A 21442-nucleotide genomic window follows, 5' to 3' on the forward strand; every position below is an offset into this window, starting at 1 on the left:
GCTCCTGCTCCCCGTGGCATAACTGCTCCACAAGGCACACGCCACCTTCATCAAGCAATCAGAGAGCATCCTCAGGAATGGGGCAAGTCAAAACTGTATGCACCCATGGAGGCGACAAGAAGAAGGCAGCCCCCCTTCTGAGATATTCTGGACAGAGACGCACGGCCTATGACCGTCACAAGGAAACATCAGACAGCTCAAGTTTCGAGGAGCATTATACCAGTGAAGTGCCTTGGAATCTTCAAAAACATCAAGATGAGGAAAGTCAAGGAGGGGCTGTGGAATGTTCCAGACTGAGGAGATGAAAGAGACATGACAAGCAAAGGCAACATGCAGTTCTGAGCAGGATCCTTCAGTGAGACGTGAATGGGGATGGGCATCAGGATCAGTCCTGTATTGGCGTAATGTCCGGCTCTGGGTCAGAGGAGACGTCCTCCTTTGCAGGAAACACACATACAGGTGTTCGGGGTGATGGATGCAAGGCTGGCTGCAAAAACAGAGTCCTTTGTACTATCCTTGCAACTCTGCTCTAAGTTGGAAAAAGAAAAATGGGTAAAAAGATGCAAACACGTCAGGAGAAAAGGAAACCCACATGGCCAATCAACATAAGATGGTGCTCACCACAATTCGTGATCAGGAAGCACAAATCAAGACACAGAGAGGCCCCACTTTACTCCCACTAGCTGACAAAAATTTAAGAACCTGACAACACTATGTGCTGAAGAGCCACGGATCCACAGATGATCTCCTACATGGCCAGTGAGGGCGGATGTCTGCAGGCACGTGACGGCATCTCTCCTTCGATGAACTTGCACATTCCCTGTGGCATGGGAATCCCACTTCGGATGTGAACCCAAGAGGAACTCTTCTCCGTGTACAACAGGAGACGCATGCAAGGGTGTTTGCTGCAGTGCTATTCACAGGAGCAAAGACATGGAGACAGACTGAACACCCACCAGCAGGACAGTCATGAATAACACAGTACGTCTGCTCATGAAACGTTGTCCCGCAGACAAATGGATGAACCACAGACAACGGTAATCAGAACAGAATAGAAAGTCAGGAATAAACCTACACTGACACGGCCAGTTGACTTTCAACAAAGGCATCAGGGCAATTCAACGGAGAAAAGAATTCTCTTCTACAAAATGGTGCTATGCCTGAACAGCCACACAGAAAATCAACCTCGACTCCTACTTGACACAATACACAGAAATTAACATGAGATGGACAATAGATCTAAACATAAAAGTGAAAACTATAAGCTATTAGAACAAAACATGAGAATAACTTCTCCTCTGGGGCAAGCAGAGATTTTTTAGCCAAAATTTTAACTATAACAGAAAAAAAAAAATTGGACTTTATCAAAATTTAAGACATGTTCATCAAAAGACACCATTAAAATATGAAAAGGCAAGCCACATACTGGGAGAAAATAGTCACAATACATATATCTGACAAAGGACTTGTATCCAGAATATACAATGAACTTTTACAACTCATTAATAATAAAACAACCCAATTGTTTTTTGGCATCACATTTTATTGAGGTCATAATAGTTTATAACATTGTGAAATTTCAGTTGTACATTACTATTTGTCAGTCGCCATATAAATGCATCCCTTCACCCCTTATGCCCAGCCCCCAACTCTCTTCCCCCTGGTAGCCACCAATCTGTTCTCTCTGTCCATGTTAGTGTATCTTCCACATATGAGTGAAATCATACGGTGTTTCTCTTTCTCTTTCTGGCTTATTTCACTTAACATAATACCCTCCAGGTCCACCCAGGTTGTTGCAAATGGGACGATTTTGTCTTTTTTTATGGTTGAGTAGTATTCCATTGTATATATATACCACATCTTCTTTATCCAATCATCAGTCAAAGGACACTTGGGTTGCTTCCACTTCTTGGCTATAGTGAATAATGCTGTGATGAACATAAGGGTGCATAAGTCTCTTTGGATTGTTGATTTCAGGTTCGTTGGGTAGATACCCAGTAGTGGGATAGCTGGGTCATATGGTATTTCTATTTTTAATTTTTTGAGAAATCTTCATACTGTTTTCTATAGTGGCTGCACCAGTTTGCATTCCCACCAGCAGCCAATAACCCAATTTTTTAAAAAATAGGCAAAATATTTGAATAGACATTTCACAAAAGAAGATTTATGAATGGCCAGTAAACCCATGAAAAGGTGCTCAACATCACTAGCCATCAGGGAAAGGTGAATCAAAACTGAAAGAAGACACACACCGCTTCTGTGCAAATAGTCGAAACCAAGACTGACAACATCAACGCCAGCAAGACGGCGGAGCAGGTGAACTTACACGCGGCTGCTGGGAACGCAGAACACGGTGCAACCACTGTTTGGCACATTCTTTTGAGGTTAAACACACTTTTACCATGGAAAATGCCTGAATGCCAATAAACAGCAGAGTATAGAAACAAATTGTGGTCTGTTCACACAATGGATAATAAAAAAAGAGTGAACCACCACCACACAGAGATCCTGCATGACCGTGGTGTGAGGGAAAGGCTGAGCTCACTGTGGCTCACACAGGAATCCGAGGACGGGCAGCCGGTGCGACGTGAGCGCTCAGACGGCGGTTTGCCCTCAGACAAAAGCAGCTTCTGGGTGACGGAAATGTTCTGTCTCGACTGGGTGCTAGTTACACGGGTGTATACAGTTGTCAAAACTCATCAAATTGTTCACTTTGTACAGAATTTTCACACTGAAATCTTGCATTTCACTGTATATACATTTTACCTCAATTTTTAAAAACTGAAGGAACTATAATGACATGCAACAATATGGATGAATCTTTACAATATAAGTTTTAAAAGTTCAAAAATATTATATACAGCCTGACACTCTTTTTATAAAGTTAAAAACAACTAAAACTTTTTAAATTAATTTTTTCAGAGTTATATAGATATCAAAAAGTTCAGCAGGGGGTGGTGACATGGCATTTGGCTGGTGGTTACAGGAGAGGAAGGCAGGTAGTCAGCGTGGTCAGGGCAAGTGGTGAGAGGACCGAGCTAGCTCTAGTACCAGATGGCAGGTTCATGTGTGCTTAAAACATTATCCAAATAAATACACAGGTGCAGTCATGAACACAGAAACAAACAAAACGGACCATGTATTGACAAATGATGAGAATGATCGTGATTAACTCAAGTCTGTGCTCCTGAGAATCTGAGATCTAAATTTGAAAAGAAGAAACATCACAATGGAAACCAGAAGATGTAACAACAAGATATAACAGTAAGAAGTTATATTCAGAACGTATGGGACACTGTATAGTGGTCACGAGAAGAACCCAAATTCCCTTAAATGTTACCCTGGAAGAGGCGAAGGTAATGGGCTAAGTATCCAATTTAAGAAGTCAGAAATATAACCACAGAATGAACCCAAACAAAGCAGAAGAAACAAACCACGAAGATCAGAAATTAAGAAATAAAACAAAAGAACTTAGAGCAAGAGGAGACCAAGGGCAGCAGTCAGACAGGACCCTGGGGCAGCATGGCTGGCAGCACGCGGGTCTGCAGAGCAGCATGCTCTGCATGCCTGCTCCCCACACCGAAGGAACGCACTGTGAACTCTTGACAGAACAGAGGCATCGCCTACACGTGCCCCGGCCCTCCCAGGCAGACACCCCACCAGTCACCAGGAAGGTGGACTGTGTCCCTGTCCCTGGTTATTATAGCAAGGCCGTCACGCAAATCCCAGGGCAACACTCAGCTCAATCCCAGAGCTGCTCAAAGCTCACCCACATTTATGTGGCATTATTTCACTGATTTAATTCAACTAAACTCTGAGAACAATTCAAATTTCTAGTGTTAGGGCAAGTGTTCCTTGGTCAGACTTCTGCACCACCATCTTTCTCTGACACCCACGCCCAGAACTGAGACACTGCGATGCCCAGGCCAGCGAGTTTCCTCTCTTGGCAGTGTTGTCCTCATGACTTGGAGCCACCCCACCCATCTCTCTCCCCATAATTTCTGAGACCGATGGGGCTAGGCGCCCAACTTGCTCTTTCTCTCCCACCTCTAAATGCTAAAGGGCATTTTCAAGGATTTGGTTCTCCATCCTCCTCTGCTCCTCTCCTCCTCTGACAGTGGTCGGTGGTTCTCCATCCTCCTCTCCTCCTCTGACAGTGGTCAGTGGTCCTCCATCCTCCTCTCCTCCTCTGACAGTGATGGGTGGTCCTCCATCCTCCTCTCCTCCTCTGACAGTGGTGGGTGGTCCTCCATCCTCCTCTCCTCCTCTGACAGTGGTCGGTGGTCCTCCATCCTCCTCTATTCCTGACAGTGGTTGGTGGTCCTCCATCCTCCTCTCCTCCTCTGACAGTGGTGGCTGGTTCTCCATCCTCTTCTCCTCCTCTGACAGTGGTCAGGGGTCCTCCATCCTCCTCTCCTCCTCTGACAGTGGTGGGTGGTCCTCCATCCTCCTCTCCTCCTCTGACAGTGGTCGGTGGTCCTCCATCCTCCTCTCTTCCTCTCCTCCTCTGACAGTGGGTGGTCCTCCATTCTTCTCTATTCCTGACAGTGGTCGGTGGTCCTCCATCCTCCTCTATTCCTGACAGTGGTTGGTGGTCCTCCATCCTCCTCTCCTCCTCTGACAGTGGTGGGTGGTCCTCCATCCTCCTCTCCTCCTCTGACAGTGGTCAGTGGCAACTGCACTGACTTCCATCACCAGCTTTATTTAGGTGACTCTTGGGTCTGCAGTTCCCACTGTCCTAAACTGAGGTCTGTGTTTTCCAACACTTCCACTCAGACTTCCTACTTCTCTCCATCATGCCTTTTCTTTCTTTCCCTTCAGTGAACAAACAGAAAGCTACAGGAGAGATGGCAGAGAGGACTGGTACCTTCAGCATTTTCTCCTTTCCTCTTCCAAGTCTAGCCCAAGATGGAAACAAAGTTCTCTACATGGGACCTGCATATTGCAGAGATCTTAAGATCTCTCATTAGAGAGAAGTACACAACCCTTGTAAAATATTTTAGAAAAAGCAATCTTACACAGAAAAAAAGATTAGCATATCCCTTCACCCAAAGGCCATAAAAAGCACAATTTTCAAGATGGTGGGTGTAGCTGTCTTTGGTGGAAACTGTCTTTGTTTAGGAAAATGTTGGATGGGCCATTTGAGTGTGAAAACAGCCCCCAAAGCAGGGTCTAGGAGGAGACAATGGAACAAGGGGGCAGATGAATGTTCTCTGTAAGAAAACAGAGAAATCTGAGGAGTTTTAGTCTATGAGAAAAAGAGCAAGAGAAGAGATGAAAGAGACGAAAGCAGCAGGACAGGACAGCGCAGCCCTGCTGGGGGTTGTTCTAGAGGGCAGTGCTGCTTCACAGGCCATCTCACGTTGTGTGCTCCCACAGCCACACAATCTCGCCGAACTTCCACAGGTATCAAGACCTTGTACAGAGGATCCCAGTACTCAAGGAAAAGGCTGAGTCAATTTGAGATGAAAAGAAGGTATGAGATGACAATTCGTATGTGAATTAATTCAGCACATGCAGAAACTCTGAGCCAGAGCTGACCTTGAGAAGGTAAACAGCACCCCCAGAGAATGCACAGAAGACCTGCACCCCCAGACCTGGAGGATCCCAAGGGAAGACTGAATACAGATACATGTTCTTTGTTTGTTTGTTTGTTTGTTTGTTTTGTGAGGAAGATCAGCCCTGAGCTAACATCCACACTAATCCTCCTCTTTTTGCTGAGGAAGACCAGCTCTGAGCTAACATCTATTGCCAGTCCTCCTCCTTTTTTTTTTTCCCCAAAGCCCCAGTAGATAGTTGTATGTCATAGCTGCACATCCTTCTAGTTGCTGTATGTGGGACGCCGCCTCAGCATGGCTGGAGAAGCGGTGCGTCGGTGCACGCCCAAGATCCCAACCCGGGCCGCCACTAGCGGAGCGCCGCACTTAACCGCTAAGCCACGGGGCCGGCCCAAGATACGTGTTCTTAAAGTGTGTTTTAAAGCAATTAAAAAGAAAATCCATAGTTGAGTATACACCATATATGCAATAAGTACTCCTTCTCCACCATCCCCATCATTCGTCATGTGGTTGAATTCCTCATAAACATCACAGCAGTTCCCTCTCACAGGTCTACCAGTTTGCTTCCCCGTCACTCTGCTGTCACCTGTGACCTTGTTTCTAATTTTTCATCATAGTAAATAACACCAAAGCTTTTTTGTATATAAATCTTTTTTAGAATTTCAGGGATATCTAGAAGTGAAATTTAGGAGTCAGGGGCATAAGCATTTTTAAAGTTCTTGATACAATGCAAAATTATACTGTCAACACTACCAAGTCACACTTTCCAAATACTGAGTGTCTCCATTTTTAGAAAACTCCATTAATTTGGATTTTAAAATTAGTATCTCACTAATTTAACTTGTGTTTCTTTGATTGCAGTGATCTAACAGTTTTAAAGTCTGCTGTTTGCATGCCCACTTTTGTGAAGTCTCCACTCCTGTCTTATTTGTCTACCACCCATTTTTCTTTGTGTTTCCTTATCAACTCGCATGAATTATTTCTACTTAAGGCTATTAATCTTTTAAGTATTGTATTTTTCAACATCTTCCCAGTTTATCTTCATTTTTGTTTGTATGGTTCTCTGGTGGGCAATTTTGCATTTTTATGTAATCCTATTTATCATTAATTAACTCATTAAGTGCTATGGCAATTAAACAGAACAACCTACCAACCTTCACTTTTAAGTCTGATCATAATATATTAGAATAATGATTTTCAAGAACCACACTAACATGTAACATCATTTAATTATTTAACATATACACATATATTTTAAATAGAAAAAAGAGTTACTTACTGAATCCAAAAAGCAAAGGTAAGATCCTGAGCTCTGTGCTATTGCTTGATTTTTAGAATATCCGACTGTTTAAAAAAAAAAAGAAAAGCTCTTTTACAATTCCATTTCAAGGGTATTCTCTTTCAGAAAGCCTGGTGTAATATATACTATAAGGAAGCCAGGAACATCTTATACTTTCAATTAAAAACCAGGCTTGCTCTGGAAGAAATGAAGAGGAAATGGAAAACGCCGCCACAGTCAGAGACTGAACCTGAGCGCGGGGACGGGACACCCCCGGTCCCCTGTGCCAGCACATACATGAGACGCGCCCAGGGGCGGAAAACAGATTCACAAACTTTTATTGAGTACAGCACTAACCTAAGTGCTGGGGAACAGTTTTCAAAAAACAAAATTAAAATGTCCCAGAGGGAAGTGCGTGAGTGGATACCTGGAAGGGACACTTTCTATAAGGTCTCTGCTGATAGAGAATGGTCACCTGGTGGGAAGGATGACGTACCCATGTGTGATGGGTTGGCAAAAGTTCTTTGACCTGGACACACTACGGGCAGTTTCTGAACACGTATTTCAGTGCTAAGTCACAGTCTGCATCTGAACACACACATCTTGTGAGCCAGCAGCTCCACCGCCAGGTGAGACCCAACAGAACACATGACGTGACTGTCCTAAGCAGCCCAACATGGAATGGAAAAGCTGGCAATACACCACAATGAGAATGGACAGTCCTGAGTTGCACACACAGTATGGGTGTTGCTCACACAATTGTTGAGCCAAGGGAGCCAGACGCAAGGAACAGACATCGAGTGCTGATACTGACACGGAGTCCAAGGCAGCAAGTTTGTCTGTGCTGTTAGAAATCAGGAGAGTGGCTGCCCTGGGGAGAGGGCAGTGAGCAGAGGGGCACAGGGGGCTTCTGGGGGCTGGTGATGCTGGCTCTTCTTCGGACTGCTGGTTAGACGTGTGTTGTTGGTGAAAATTAATTGAGCTGTACAATTATGACAAGTGTACTTTTCTGTATGGATATTATATTTTAATAAATGTTTTAAAAAAATCCTTGCCTTCGAAGAGATTACAACTGAGTTGGAAAAAGCATTAAAGGACAACCTACAACCTGCGTTAAATGCCAGATGAATGGCGCTGGAAAAGCACCAGGGAGGCTCGTTAAGAGAAGACAGAGGTCACGGAGGCGGGGCTTGGAGGGGGCCTGAGGCTGTCAGAATTTAAGTAAAAGGAGAACAGTGTGAGCAGTGTCCCCAGTGGTGCGCTGACGGCGGTGAGCAGGGGAGCACTGGGCTGTCCCGGCAGGAAAGGTTTCTGAAGAGGGAACCGCAGGCAGAAATCAATACGAAGCCAGCTCAGTCTGCATGCTGAGGGCAGGGCAGGTTAGAGGACGCATTTAGCCCAAAAAGAGGGGCTGAGGGGACTTTGCCTAGAAAAGAGGTTGCCGACACCCGAATCACGTTAACCAGACAGTTACAGCTTTGGTGCCACCAACAAAAGTCACCCAAAGCAAACAGATGTGTGCAGAGTTGAAACAACATATCCCTCTGGAAGTCAAGGCTACGCGACCTGAAGACACTGTAATCCCCAGGGGATACCAGTGGGGTGTGCTTCAGGCCCACGTGCCCCCAGGTTGGTTTTCTGCTCTGAGGAGAGCGCCCTCCAGGCGGGGAGAGAATGTGGTTGTCTCCTGCTCCTCAGCCGCTGTCTGAGCAAACTGGGCACCACTGCCGACCCCCCCGAAACAGTGACACGTCGGCCTCACTCAGGGCATCACAGGGCGGACCACAGTGGTGCCCTGCTGCAGCGCTGTTTCCACACAAGGTAGCAGCTTGATTTCTAGCATTAATCCTAGAGCTTGGCCAACCCAACCAGTCAGCAGAATGGCCTCAGACCTCAGAGAACCACAGGTATAGCAAGTGCAGAGAAAGGAGTGCATGCAAGGGGAGGCAGAGCCGCCCCCACGCCTGGGGATGGACGAGCAGCCCTCAGCAGAACAGCTGTAGCTGAATCTCCATCATCACTGCCAAAGCGAGGCAGCCCGAGACCTCACAGCAATCACAACCAGAGCTGCTTGCAGAAGACGAACAACGCGGAGAGACTTTCCACAATCACGTTTAAATTAGCAGAGTCGTGTTTAGAAAGTTGCTTATAAGAGTTGAGTTTTAGAGGGGGAAAATCGAACGCAAGAATTTGGATATTCATGAAGGAAAACGTATCTCACTAAGGAAGCTGGAAGTTTCTCACAATGAATCTTGTGTTTGGCAAAGACAAGGAATTTGCTTAATATTACTGCCTTGAAGAAAGTCAAATGTTTGTGCCAGGCCTGATGTTTGGGGAGGCCCGTCCCTTTGTGAGGGGAGCCAGTTGTTATGGTCACAGCAGGAAAAACTCATGCTCCGTGTGATATTAACATTCCTCACTCTGGGAGAGAAGAGGCTGGGATTGCGTTTTATTTTGATTTTAGCCAGTGACCACATCATTAAGAACTGTTTTGCTCTACTATGATACGAAATAACAATAAATGAATCTTAATCCAATTTAAATAACCCAGCATTCCTGAAAATAGACACTTTGGATCTATGCTATCCAATAGTCAATATAACTTTTCCTATTTAAGAGAATATTGTTATAGGAAAATATGTCCTTTCAGATATAATCAAACTAACTCCCTTTTATTAATATGTAATAAAGGATTCCCATGAATTCACCTCACCCAACTTCCAAAAGACAGCAGGATGACTTCATTTCTTCACAATATTACAAGTAATTTTTTTGTTATTGATCGAATACACACAAATGTGATACAGCTCATATTATATCTAATCTATAAAAACTATTTTATGAAAGATAAAACTTGTTTTCAAAATGGAGATTAGGCAAGCAATCACAACAGTTATCAAAATGCCTTCAATTTACTTTTGTTCAACTATGGAAGATGCAAAACATCTTAATTAAAGAATATTTTTAAAGAATGTTCATGTTAGTTTCAAAAAACCACAGTTTGTTTACATGCATCTCAGAAGCAACTTGAAATAGACGTTCTATAATAACTGATTTATAAAAAATTTTCTATTTCAAACAAACTAAAGATAATGAAAACAAGAAACAATTTAGGGAAAAATATCAATGTCTTCCAGATGCACGAGATGACAATGATGGTGACGATGACGACAGAACAGCTGCTAAGGCCTATCCTAAGAACCTCGCATACATGAGCTCATCTCACACCCTCTCAGCACTTGGAGACAAGTACCTACCATTATGGCCTATTCACAAAGAAGGAAATCAAGGCACGGAGAGCTGGTGGACCGGAGCCAACCCACAGCCCGCCCAGGCCCTCACACTCAAGGGCTCTTCTCCGCCCCTCCGATCCCACTTCACTCCCTGTGAACCTCAAATTCTGCACCAGGAAAGCAGGACCACGTGCTGCTCTTGCCACCAAGAGGCACCTCGAGCAATGTTACCGTGGCGATGCCCGAGAATACGGTCTGTCAATATGAACCTTCTAAAATAGCAGGGAAAAAAAAAAAAAAACCTCTCTTTTTAAAAGTCTTTCCGCTTTTAAAGGACCAAGTTTTAAAAATTATTTTTGATTTAAAATTTTTTCTGAAATATCCTGTACACTTTTCTGCTTTCCTAAAAAAGAGCACACTGGGTGCTCTTTGTTAGGAAACTGGTGCAGGGCAGGGAGCACCTTCTAAGAGAGAATTTTCTGTTTCATTCTTTGAAACCCAACTATTTCTTAACTCACTCCACCAACACCTCCTCTCCCTGGCCCCAGAAAAACCCAAACTATTGGCAGAGAGCTACAAAAGGCAAGGGCATTCCCCCAGCGGCCCTCAGGCTGGGAGGACGTGTGTTTACACCACTTCCACGAAGCAGTGCACTGTTTTCGTCGTGAGCCAGTGTTCAGAAAGGTTAACTCCATTTGAGGGTGGGCCCCGAGAGCCCTGAGAAAGATGCCCAGGATTCAGATCCCCACTGTGCCGTCGATGGCGAGTCCTCCTGGGCCGCAGCACTCCCCGGGACTCAGACAAGAACTGCATGAGCTCACCTGAGGGCACAGCCTCGAGTATCATGAGCAAGACTCCCGTGAAGGCGCCACCATCCAGGCACCTCAGGAGCCACCTGACCACCCAAAAGCTACCTGGAATGCGCCAATCCTACCCCCAAGCCCCACTGACCCACCCACCCTGAGAGGATCGGAGCAGCTACTGAGAGCCTGCCTTCCTGCAAGTCACACGCTGGGTCTGGAGAGGACCTCGAAGCAGAGTTAACACTCACGCGTGGGTTCCAGAGGGACCCCGACCTTTAGCCCGCCCACCCCTGAAATACGGTGGGAGCTCCAAGACCTCCTCAGGACCATCCCACCATGGAGGGTGTGAAGCTACACCATCCTGAGGATATTTTAAAGCAGTGGTTCTCAGCCCTGGAAGCGCCTTAGGATTCCTTAGGAAGCTTTCACAATCCCAGTGCAGAGGCTGCACCCCAGACCAACGACACGAGAACATCTTAGGGTGGGACTTGGGCATCAGGATTCCTAAAGCACCTAGATCATTCTAATAGGTTGAGGACCACTATTTAAAGGAAGACTTAACTCCTAAACCTACAGGAACCTGCCCACAGCTCCAGACTTGTCACCTGCCCTCCCTCTACCTTCAACCCCAGCAGCCTGCAGGCAGACTGTCTTCAAGTCTTATATGAAAACTTTAAAGTCAAACTAAAGGAAGCCAGATATATTACAATTAAAGCTAAGAATGCAAAGCTAATTATTCAATATAAAAACAGAGGATGAATGAAAAAAACCACCACACCATGACCAAGTATCACAAAATTTCAAAACTCAAAACATAAACAGAAAAATCTTAAACACTTTCAGAAATGATTTGTTATTAGTGCTGTCAAGTCAATTCCAACTCCTAGCATCTCTGTGGACAGCAGAGCAGAACTCTGCCTGGTCTTTTTGTGCCATCCTCTCACCTTCCAGCACTGTATCAGACAATGCTCCACTGCTATTCATAGGGCTTTCATGGCCAAATTTTTTGAAACTGGCTGGTCCTTCCTCCTACTCTGTCTAGTCTGGAAGCTCCATTGAAACCTGTCCACCATGGGTGAACCTGCTGGTATTTGAAATCCTGGTGGCAGAGATTTCAGCATCACAGCAACACGCAGCTTCCACAGTATGACAACCAACAGACAGGTGGTGTGGTTCCCTGACCGGGAAACAAACCCCGGCCGCAGCGGTGAGAGCACCAGATCTTAACCACTAGACCACCAGGGCTGGCTTCAGAAAACATACTTTTAAAATAACAAGAGTCAGACTGACATAAGATTTCTTATTAGAATCATGGGACACCAGAAGATAATGAGGCAATTCCTTCCAAATTCTAAGGAAAATTATTTTGTACCCAGAATTCTATACCTAGCCAAACTGTCAATTGAGCGTAAGTACAAAATGAAGATATTTTCAGACATGTAAAAACTCGAAATATTTCACTATCCACACACCAGACATCGAAAAATTACTTGAAGAAGTACTCCAGCAAAATGAAAAAGGAACATGTAAAAAGAAAATTAAATAAAAGAAAAAGAGAAGGAGAAAACCAAACAATGGCACCTGCATAGAAAGTAAAAGAGAACAAGCAGAGTTTTTAAGGCTCCACAGATGGACACTAGGCAAGCTCCAACAGGCAGCAGCAGAGATGTCATATCCTCCTGAGTCTAACCCACCACCTGGTCTGCAATGAATAACAGCCACTTACTTATAACGCTAAGTGCAGGTTTTTACAAAGTTTAAACTGTTGGAATCAATTTATTAGTAAAACACATAAAACAACACAAGTTTATAGAACAGAACGTGAAGATTATAAACTCTGACAATATAAATATAACAAACAAAAACTCTGAGGGAAGAAAAAAGAGAAAGTAAAGTGTCAAGTACTTTCAGTGGGCCAAACGCTAAAGTACCGACCGACACTCTGTGAGTTAAATAAATCAAGGAAGAACTAAAAAACACTGATTGCTTCTAGGGCCTGGGGCTTTTCCAGTTCACTGGAGACCTTTCTGTATGCCTGAATTTCTTTTTACCACATGCTGGTATTCAAAAAAATTTGTAATTATTCAAAGCAGACATTTATTCACGAAAATGAGTAAATGGTTTTTCTGTCATCTACATACAGGCTGTGAGGCTAGTTTTTATGGGAGGTTGAGACAAGGGTTGAGTTCAAGAGCTGAACCACTCTACACAATTACTGCTTTCATGAACGTTACGTCAGCAGGTCTGAGGCCTTCTGCTCTTATCCCTAAGCCAGACACGTACACACACAAAAAGCTACAGACAAATTTTCCATAGGTATTGTTAATGTTAGTGCCACTGAGCAATCTCGACTCCCAGTGACCCTGTGCACAGCAGAGCAGAACCCTGCCTGGTCTTTCTGTGCCATCTTCTCACCTCCTGGCGCTCTATCAGACAATGCTCCACTGCTATTCATAGGGCTTTCATGGCCAATTTTTTCGAGAGTGGGTAGCCAGGTCCTTCTTCCCAGTCTGTCTAGTCTGGAAGCTCCACTGAAACCTGTCATATGTATATAGACACAAAAATCCTAAAGAAAACTGAATAACTGTATTGTATAAAAATACTACCATGTCATTGCTGGTTTGTTCTGGCATTTCAAGAATGGTTCACTGTTAAGGAAAATAGTCATGTAATTTACTACATAAAAATACTAGGAGAAAAAAACAAGCAATCACCTTAACAGATACCCAACAGACATTCAATAAAATTCTATACCGATGCCTGATTTTCTGAAGGCTCATTACTAAGTTACGAATTGTAAGTTAACTTGACAAAGGTACCTATCAGAAAGCAAGAGTAAATATCATCCTTAATACGGAAACACTAGAAACACGCCTACTGAGTCAGGAACAATGAGATGATTCATTAATGTGATTCTACATGGTTCTTCTAGACTTCCTACCCCGATAAAAAAATATGAAAAATAAAGTATAAATTAGAAAAAAAGAAACAAAAGGATAATATTTATTCAGGGTTAGATTGCCTAAATAGAAAATCCTAGATAATGTGAAAAACTTAAGAGTTGGATAGGACAGCGAACTAGAAAATCTGCTCGTCTACCCTACCCACCTAATTACAACACTAGAAATGCCACAGAAGCAAAAGAAAATCTTTGCGAATCTGAACACTTGACTTAAAAACTGCAGGAATCTGTACAGGAGACAAAAGGAGCCTGCACCCCAGTGTGGAGGAAACCCACACACCAAGCCCAGGGGCTCAGCTGGGAAGAAACTCTGGATGGTGCCCCTTTCTCCAGTGAGCTGACTTCCCGGCCCTCGCACCAGCACTGGGAAGCAAAAGAACGGCAGGTTGAGGAGTTCCTGAATGGGGAACAGGGAGGAGCTATTCCCACAGTGCAGGAGACCAGCTATCTCGGGCCTTCACCTTCTCTCTCCCCATCCGCTCTGAAAAGGGAAAGGAATTTCATGGAACAAAGGAAGACAGAGGGATGGATGGAAGGAAGGAAGGAAGACAAGAGAGAGAGAAAGAGGACAGAAGCAGTACAGGAAGGTTACCTGAGGGACAAGCTCACCTCTATGGGGAGGGGGCTGCAGGCAGCAAACAGGGACAGAAAGAAGGGTAGGGAAGCTTGTGATGAGATTTCTTCATCATAGGAGCCACAAGCCTATGCTCAAATGTGCCAGATAAGGACACAGAAAAGGGGACAGAATTCATCACCAGCAGACATCTCTACAGTCATGTGCCACACAAGGATGTTATGGTCAACAACAGACCACATGTACAATGGTGGTCCCATAAGATCGGTACCATACAGCCTAGGTGTGTAGAGGCTACACCATTCAGGTTTGTGTAAGTACACTCTGTGATGTTTGCACAACAACAAAATCGCCTGACAATGCATTTCTCAGAACGTGTCCCTGTCAGTAAGTGATGCATGACTGTACAAGAAATATTTTTAAAAAGTCCTTCAGGCAGAAGAAAAATGATAGCAGATGGAAATTTGGATCTAATCAAAGAATTAAAGAACACTGGAAATAGTAACTACATGGGTAAATGTGTGATTTTCTTTCTTATTATTTAAATCTCTTTAAAAGATCGTTGACTGTTTAGACTACGTTAATACCAATTACTGTGGGGTTTGCAATACATGTCGAGGTAAAATGCATGACCCCAACAGTGTAAAGAGCAGGAGGGGAGAAATGCATGTATACTGTTGTAAGGTTCTTGCGCTATATGTGAAGTTGCGTGTGAGCAGCTGAAGGGTGGAACTTGATAAGCTGAAGATATATACTATAAATCCCAAATAAACCACAAAAATAGCAAAACAAAGAATTAAGCTAATAAGCTAACAAAGGAAATAACATAGAACCATAAAAAGCTTTGTTTGGAGTTCCACTTCTGGTGTGACAGCACGGAGAGCTCCACAGACTGCTCCCCAGCAAAACTGGTAAAAATTATTAAAAAAAAAAAAACAAAAACAACCATTTACGGTCTCTGGAAATGGCCCTAAGGGCATACAGCAAATGAAGAAATATTTATTCAAGAAAATCTACTGAAACTCAGTAAGAATAGTGAAAATCTGTGGCATCTGAACCAAGACCTACTCCTTCCCTCCCTCCCCAGGGAAGAAACTCCACCTAGACAGGTACAGCCAAGAACATGGGGTTCCGTCCTCTCCTAGCTCCCAGACGGAAGGCCATTTTCCTGGGAGGGACAAGACATCAGCAACTCCCATCCTGACTCCAGGTACCTGCTGCTCAGGCTGAGCCCAGGAGAACGCAGTTGAGAAGTGGGTCTCCTTTTTCCCACTCAGCCCTGACTCTGGGACGGAGGCTCTACCTACTGGGCCCCAAATGCCCTTGCCCTGGCTTACTTCTCTCTCCACGCCGAGAGAGACACCCCCTGACTCAGTTACAGCAGAGAGTGGAGAAGTTCAAGCCGAAGGGCACTCTCAAAACAGTGGCAGTTGTGGAGAAAGGCAAGTGGCAGAGGAACACGGTAGATTTTCGAGATATCGGCTAAACTGTAAGACGGCCAGCTTGCCAGAGATAAACTGGTAAGAGGCAGCTAGGAAGAGCCCTCCTGGTGTCAGAACAAATTTTAAACACTGGCCTCAGGAACTATCCCATCAAAGGAGCCTGAATTCTATTGGATTATTCTCTGAAGCAATTTACGCCCCGGGGTACTGTTGAAAACAGCTGAGCAGTCAGCAATCAATGGAGCTCAACAACTGGGTGTGGTCACGGAAAGAGACAGTCAAAGAGAGGGGCCGGCCTGGTGGCGCAAGCAGTTAAGTGCACGGGCTCTGCTGCGGCAGCCCGGGGTTCGCTGGTTTGGATCCCGAGCGCGTGCCAATGCACCGCTTGGCAAGCCACACCGTGGCGGTGTCCCATATAAAGTAGAGGAAGATGGGCAGGGATGTTAGCCCAGGGCCAGTCTTCCTCAGCAAAAAAAAAAAAAAAGAGAGAGGAGGATTGGCAGATGTTAGCACAGGGCTGATCTTCCTCAAAAAAAAAAAAAGGACAAAGAGAGACCTGCCCACACCACTGCCACTGCAGGTGACCATGGGCACATCCAATGCAGCACTCCTGAGGATCATCAGAGGATTCACACTGCAGGGCGTGGGGCAGCAGACATCACTAAAATAATCCAACCAGTCACTATACAAGCAAACAAGGTACTAAAAAAAAGCCCAGTGTGGAAGGAACCAGTACCCAGAGTTGCTACAACATATTATCTAAAATGTTCAGTTTCCAACAAAAATTAGGAGACATGCAAAGAAACAAGCAAGCATGACCCAGATACCAAATAAAGAGAAGTCACAGAAACTTCCTGTGACAGCATCACGTGTCAGACTTAACAAAGACTTCAAAGTAGCCATTATAAATATATCCAAAGAATGAAAGGAAACTATGATTAAAGAAGTGAAGAAAGGTATGAGGTCAATGTCACATGAAAGAGAGAGTACCAATAAAAAGAGAAATGATAAAAAAAAAAAAAGGAAATTCTAGAGCTGAAAAGTATTATACCTGAAATAAAAAATTCCCTAGAGGAGCTCAATGGTCTACAGCCATGCACTGCTCAACAACGGGGACACATTCTGAGAAATGTGCCGTTAGGCAACTCTTGTTGTGGGAACATCATAGAGTGTACTTACACAAACCTAGATGGTACAGCCTACTACACACCTAGGCTATGTGGTACTAATCTTGTGGGACCACTGTCATATACACATCCCGTCACTGACTGAATACAGCTATGTGGCACATGATTGTATTTGAACTGGCAGAAGAATCAGCAAACTTGAAAATAGAGTGATAAAAATAATGCAATCTGAAGAACAGAGAGAAAAAAAGAATGAAAAAAAATAAACAGAGCGTCAGAGAAATGTGGACTACCATTAAGGACACTAATATATGCATAATGGTACTACCAAAAGGAGAGGAGAGAGAAATAAGCAGAAAAAACATTTGAAAAAATAATGGCTGAAAACTTTCCAAATGTAGTGAAAAAATTAATTTACATTAATCCAGGAAACTCAATGAGCTCCCAGCAGAATAAACATAAACGATTCACAACTAGACACATCATAGTAAAAATGCTGAGAGCCTTCAAGAAAAATCTTGAAAGTGACAAGAAAAAAAGGAAACCTTAGTAAGACTAACAGCTGACTTCTCAGCACAAACAACAGAGGCTGGAAGGCAGCTGGATAACACATTCAAAGTGCCCAAAGAAAAAACTGTTAACCAAGAATCCTATATCCAGAAAAGCTATCTTTCAAAAATGAAAGACAAATTAAAACACTCCCAGATAAGCAAAAACTGAGAGAATTTGTTGCTAGCAGATTCACCTTACAAGAAACACTAAAGGAAGTTCTTTAGCCTAAAAAGATTGACCCCAGTGACTCCAGAGAGTATTTCAAATCCATAAAAAAAATTAAAAAAAAAAAACAAAGAGCACCAGTAAAGGTAATTATTAATTATAAAAGACAATATAAATGCATACTTATTCTCCTTTCTTCTGTTAACTGATTTAAAAAGCAATTGTACAAAACAATATGTAATTAATGTATTGTTAGGCCTACAACATACATAAACTCTATATCTGGCAAAATTATCTTTCAAAAATGAAGGAGAAATTAAAACATTACCAGAAAAATGAAAGCTGAGAGAGTTCTTCACTAACAGAACTGCCCTACAAGAAATGCTAACAGGAGTCCTTCAGGCCGTAACGAAAGCACAGCAGACAGTAACCTGAAGCCATACAAAGAAATGAAAAACATTGATAAAGGTTACTACCTAGGTAAACATAAAGCAGTATTATTTTATTTTTAGTTTGTAGTTTTTCCTATATGATTTCAAAGACAAATACATTAAACAATGATTATAAATCTATATTAGTGGGCACACACTAAAGATGTAATTTGTGACAACATGAAGTGGGAGGTACAAAACTGTACAGGAGCAGAGCTTTATACACTATTGAAGCTAAGCTGGTGTTAATTCAAACTAGATTGTTATACATTTAAGATGTTAATTTAATCCCCACAATAACCACTGAGAAAATAACTTACAAATATACAGAATAGGAAATGAGAAGGGAATCAAAATGGCACACTAGGAATAACCAATTAAACACAAAAGAAAGCACTAATGGAGGATTGAGGGACAAAAAAGATATAAGACATATAGAAAACAAATAGCAAAATGGCAAAAGTCCTTCCTTGTCAGTAATTACTTTAAATGTAAATGGATTACCCACTCCAATTAAAAGGCAGAGATTGGCAGAATGGATTAAAAGAACACATGATCCATTTAAATCCTGTCTACAAGAGAGTCACTTGAGATCCAAAGGCACAAATAAGTTGAAACTGAAAGGATGGAAAACGATATTCCATTCAGCTAGTAACCAAATGAGTGCAGGTTGGTTATACATCAGGTTTATGTCACGCAAAATAAACCATAAGTCAAAAATTGTTACAAGAAACAATGAAGGACATTATATATTGATAAAAAGGTCAATCAAGAAGATACAATAATTATAAAACTATACACATCTAACAAGACAGCCTGAAAATAAGTGAAGCAAAAATCGACAGAGTTGAAGGGAGAAATAGGTAGTTCTACTATAATAGTTGAAGACTTCAACACCCCACTTTCAATAATGGATAGAACATCTAGACAGAAGGTTAACAAGGTAATAGAGGACTTGAACAATACTATAAACCAACCAGACCTAAGAGACATATACAGAACACTCTATCCAACAACAGCAGAATATACATTCTTCCTAAAAGCAATCCAGGAACATTCTCCTGGATAGACCATTTGTCAGGCCACAAAACACATCTCAAAAAAATTTTTAAAAGATTGAAATCAGGTAAAGTATCTTCTCTGACCACAATGGAATGAAACCAGATTTCAATAACAGAAGGAAAACTGGAAAATTCACAAATAAAGGAAAATTAAACCATATACTCTTAAACAACCAATGAGCCAAAGAAGAAATCATACAGGAAATTAGAATATTCTTAGAGATAAATGAAATGAAAACACAACATACCAAAACTCATGAGATGCAGCAAAAGCAGTGCTCAGAGGGAAATTTATAGCTATAAATTCCTACATAACAGAGATCTCAAATCAATAACCTAACTTCACACCTTAAGGAGCTAGAAAAAAGAAGAGCAAACTAAACACACAGCCAGTGGAAGGAAGGAAATAGTAAAGATCAGAGCAGAGATAAATGAAATAGAGAGTAAAAAACAATAGAATCAAACCAAAAGTTGGTTCTTTGAAAAGATCAACAAAATTGACAAACTTTTAGCCAGACTAAGAAAAAAGAGAGAAGGCTCAAATTACTAAAATCAAAAATGAAAGTGGGTACATTACTGTTGAGCTTAACAGAAATTTAAAAGGATTATAAGAGAATATTATGAACAATTGTATGCCAACAAATTTGATAACCTAGATGAAATGGACGAATTTCTAGAAACAAACTATGCAAACCGACTCGAGAAGAAACAACAAATATGAACAGATATACAACAAACAGATTGAATCAGTAATCAAAACCTCCCAACAAAGAAAAGACCAGGATCAGATGGCTTCACTGGCAAATTCTCCCAAACAAACATTGAGAGAATTAACACCAATCCTTCTCAAACTCTTCCAAAAAATTCAAGATAAGGAAACACTTCTTAACTCATTCTATGAGGCCAGCATTACTCTGATACCATAGCTAGACAACGATACCACAAGAAAGAAAAACTACACACCAATACCCCCTATGAATATATATGCAGAAATCCTCAACAAAATACCAGCAAACCAAATCCAGCAGCATATTAGAAAGATTATATAACATGACCAAGTGGGATTTATCCCAGTAATGCAAGGGTGTTTCAACATACAAAATCAATGTAATATACCATCTTAATATAACTGAAGTAAAAAAACTATATAATCATCTCAATTGATGCAGAAAAAAGATAAAGAAAAACACACTCAACAAACTAAGACTAGAAGGGAACTTCCTTAGCATGATAAAGGGTGTTTACAAAAACCCACAGCTAACATCATACTCATTGGTGAAATACTGAAAGCTTTCCCTCTAAGATAGGATCAAGATAAGGATGCCTGCTTTCCCCACCTCTATTCAGCACTGTACTGGAAGTTCTAGCCAGTTCTAGCCAATTAGGCAAGAAAAAGTAATAACATCCAAACTAGAAAAGAAGAAGTAAAACTATCTCTAGCCACAGATGACATGATCTTAAATACAGAAAATCCTAAAAACTCACCAAAACACTATGAAAGCTAATAAACAAGTTCAGCAAAGTTGCAGGATACAAGATCTACCACTCAGAAAAATCAGTTGTGTTTCTATACACTAGCAATGAACAATCTGAAAAGGAAATTAAGAAAACTATTTCACTCACAATAGCATCAAAAAGAACAAAATACTTAGGAATTAATTTAACCAAAGAGACAAAAGACTCGTACACTGAAAATTATGAAACACTGATGAAAGAAATTAAAGAATATCTATTTCAACGGAAAGACATGCTGTGTTCATGGATTGGAAGATTTCACATTGTTAAAAATGACTATACTCCCCAAATAGATCTACAGATTCGATGTAATTCCTATCAAAATTCCAATGGTCTTTTTTGCAGAAATGGAAAAACTGATCCTAAAATTCATATGCGATTGCAAAGAATTCCAAATTGCCAAAACAATCTTGAAAAAGAAAAACAAAGTTGGAAGACTCACGCTTCCCAATTCCAAATCTTACCATAAAACTATAGCAATCAAAGCAGTGTGGTATTGACATAAGAATCGAGTCCAGAAATGAACCCATACATTTATGGTCAGTTGATTTTCAACAAGGGTACCATGACTTTCAATGGAGAAAGAATAGTCTCTTCAACAAATGGTGCTGGAAAAACTGAATATCCACATACAAAAGAATGAAATTGGACTCTTACTTCACACCATATACAAAAAATAACTTAAAATGGATCAAAGATCTTTTTTTTATTTTTATTTATTTTTTTAAATTTTTTGTTTA

The 21442-nt window shown here is 42.0% G+C and overlaps 1 protein-coding gene across 4 annotated transcripts in view; it reads right to left on the minus strand.

Moving 5' to 3' along the window:
• Positions 1–21442, minus strand: part of B3GNTL1 (UDP-GlcNAc:betaGal beta-1,3-N-acetylglucosaminyltransferase like 1) — a 135005-nt gene that overhangs the window by 104130 nt on the left and 9433 nt on the right. For 3 of the 4 annotated variants that reach the window (XM_058561983.1, XM_058561982.1, XM_058561984.1), the window contains exon 4: positions 6838–6902. The exons of the other annotated variant lie outside the window; for it this stretch is intronic. In XM_058561983.1, coding sequence (XP_058417966.1) covers positions 6838–6902 — 65 coding nt within the window. The remainder of the gene's footprint in view (positions 1–6837; positions 6903–21442) is intronic. 4 annotated transcript variants of the gene reach the window in all.

Source organism: Diceros bicornis, chromosome 18 (assembly GCF_020826845.1).
Source record: "Diceros bicornis minor isolate mBicDic1 chromosome 18, mDicBic1.mat.cur, whole genome shotgun sequence".
Taxonomy (NCBI): domain Eukaryota; kingdom Metazoa; phylum Chordata; class Mammalia; order Perissodactyla; family Rhinocerotidae; genus Diceros; species Diceros bicornis.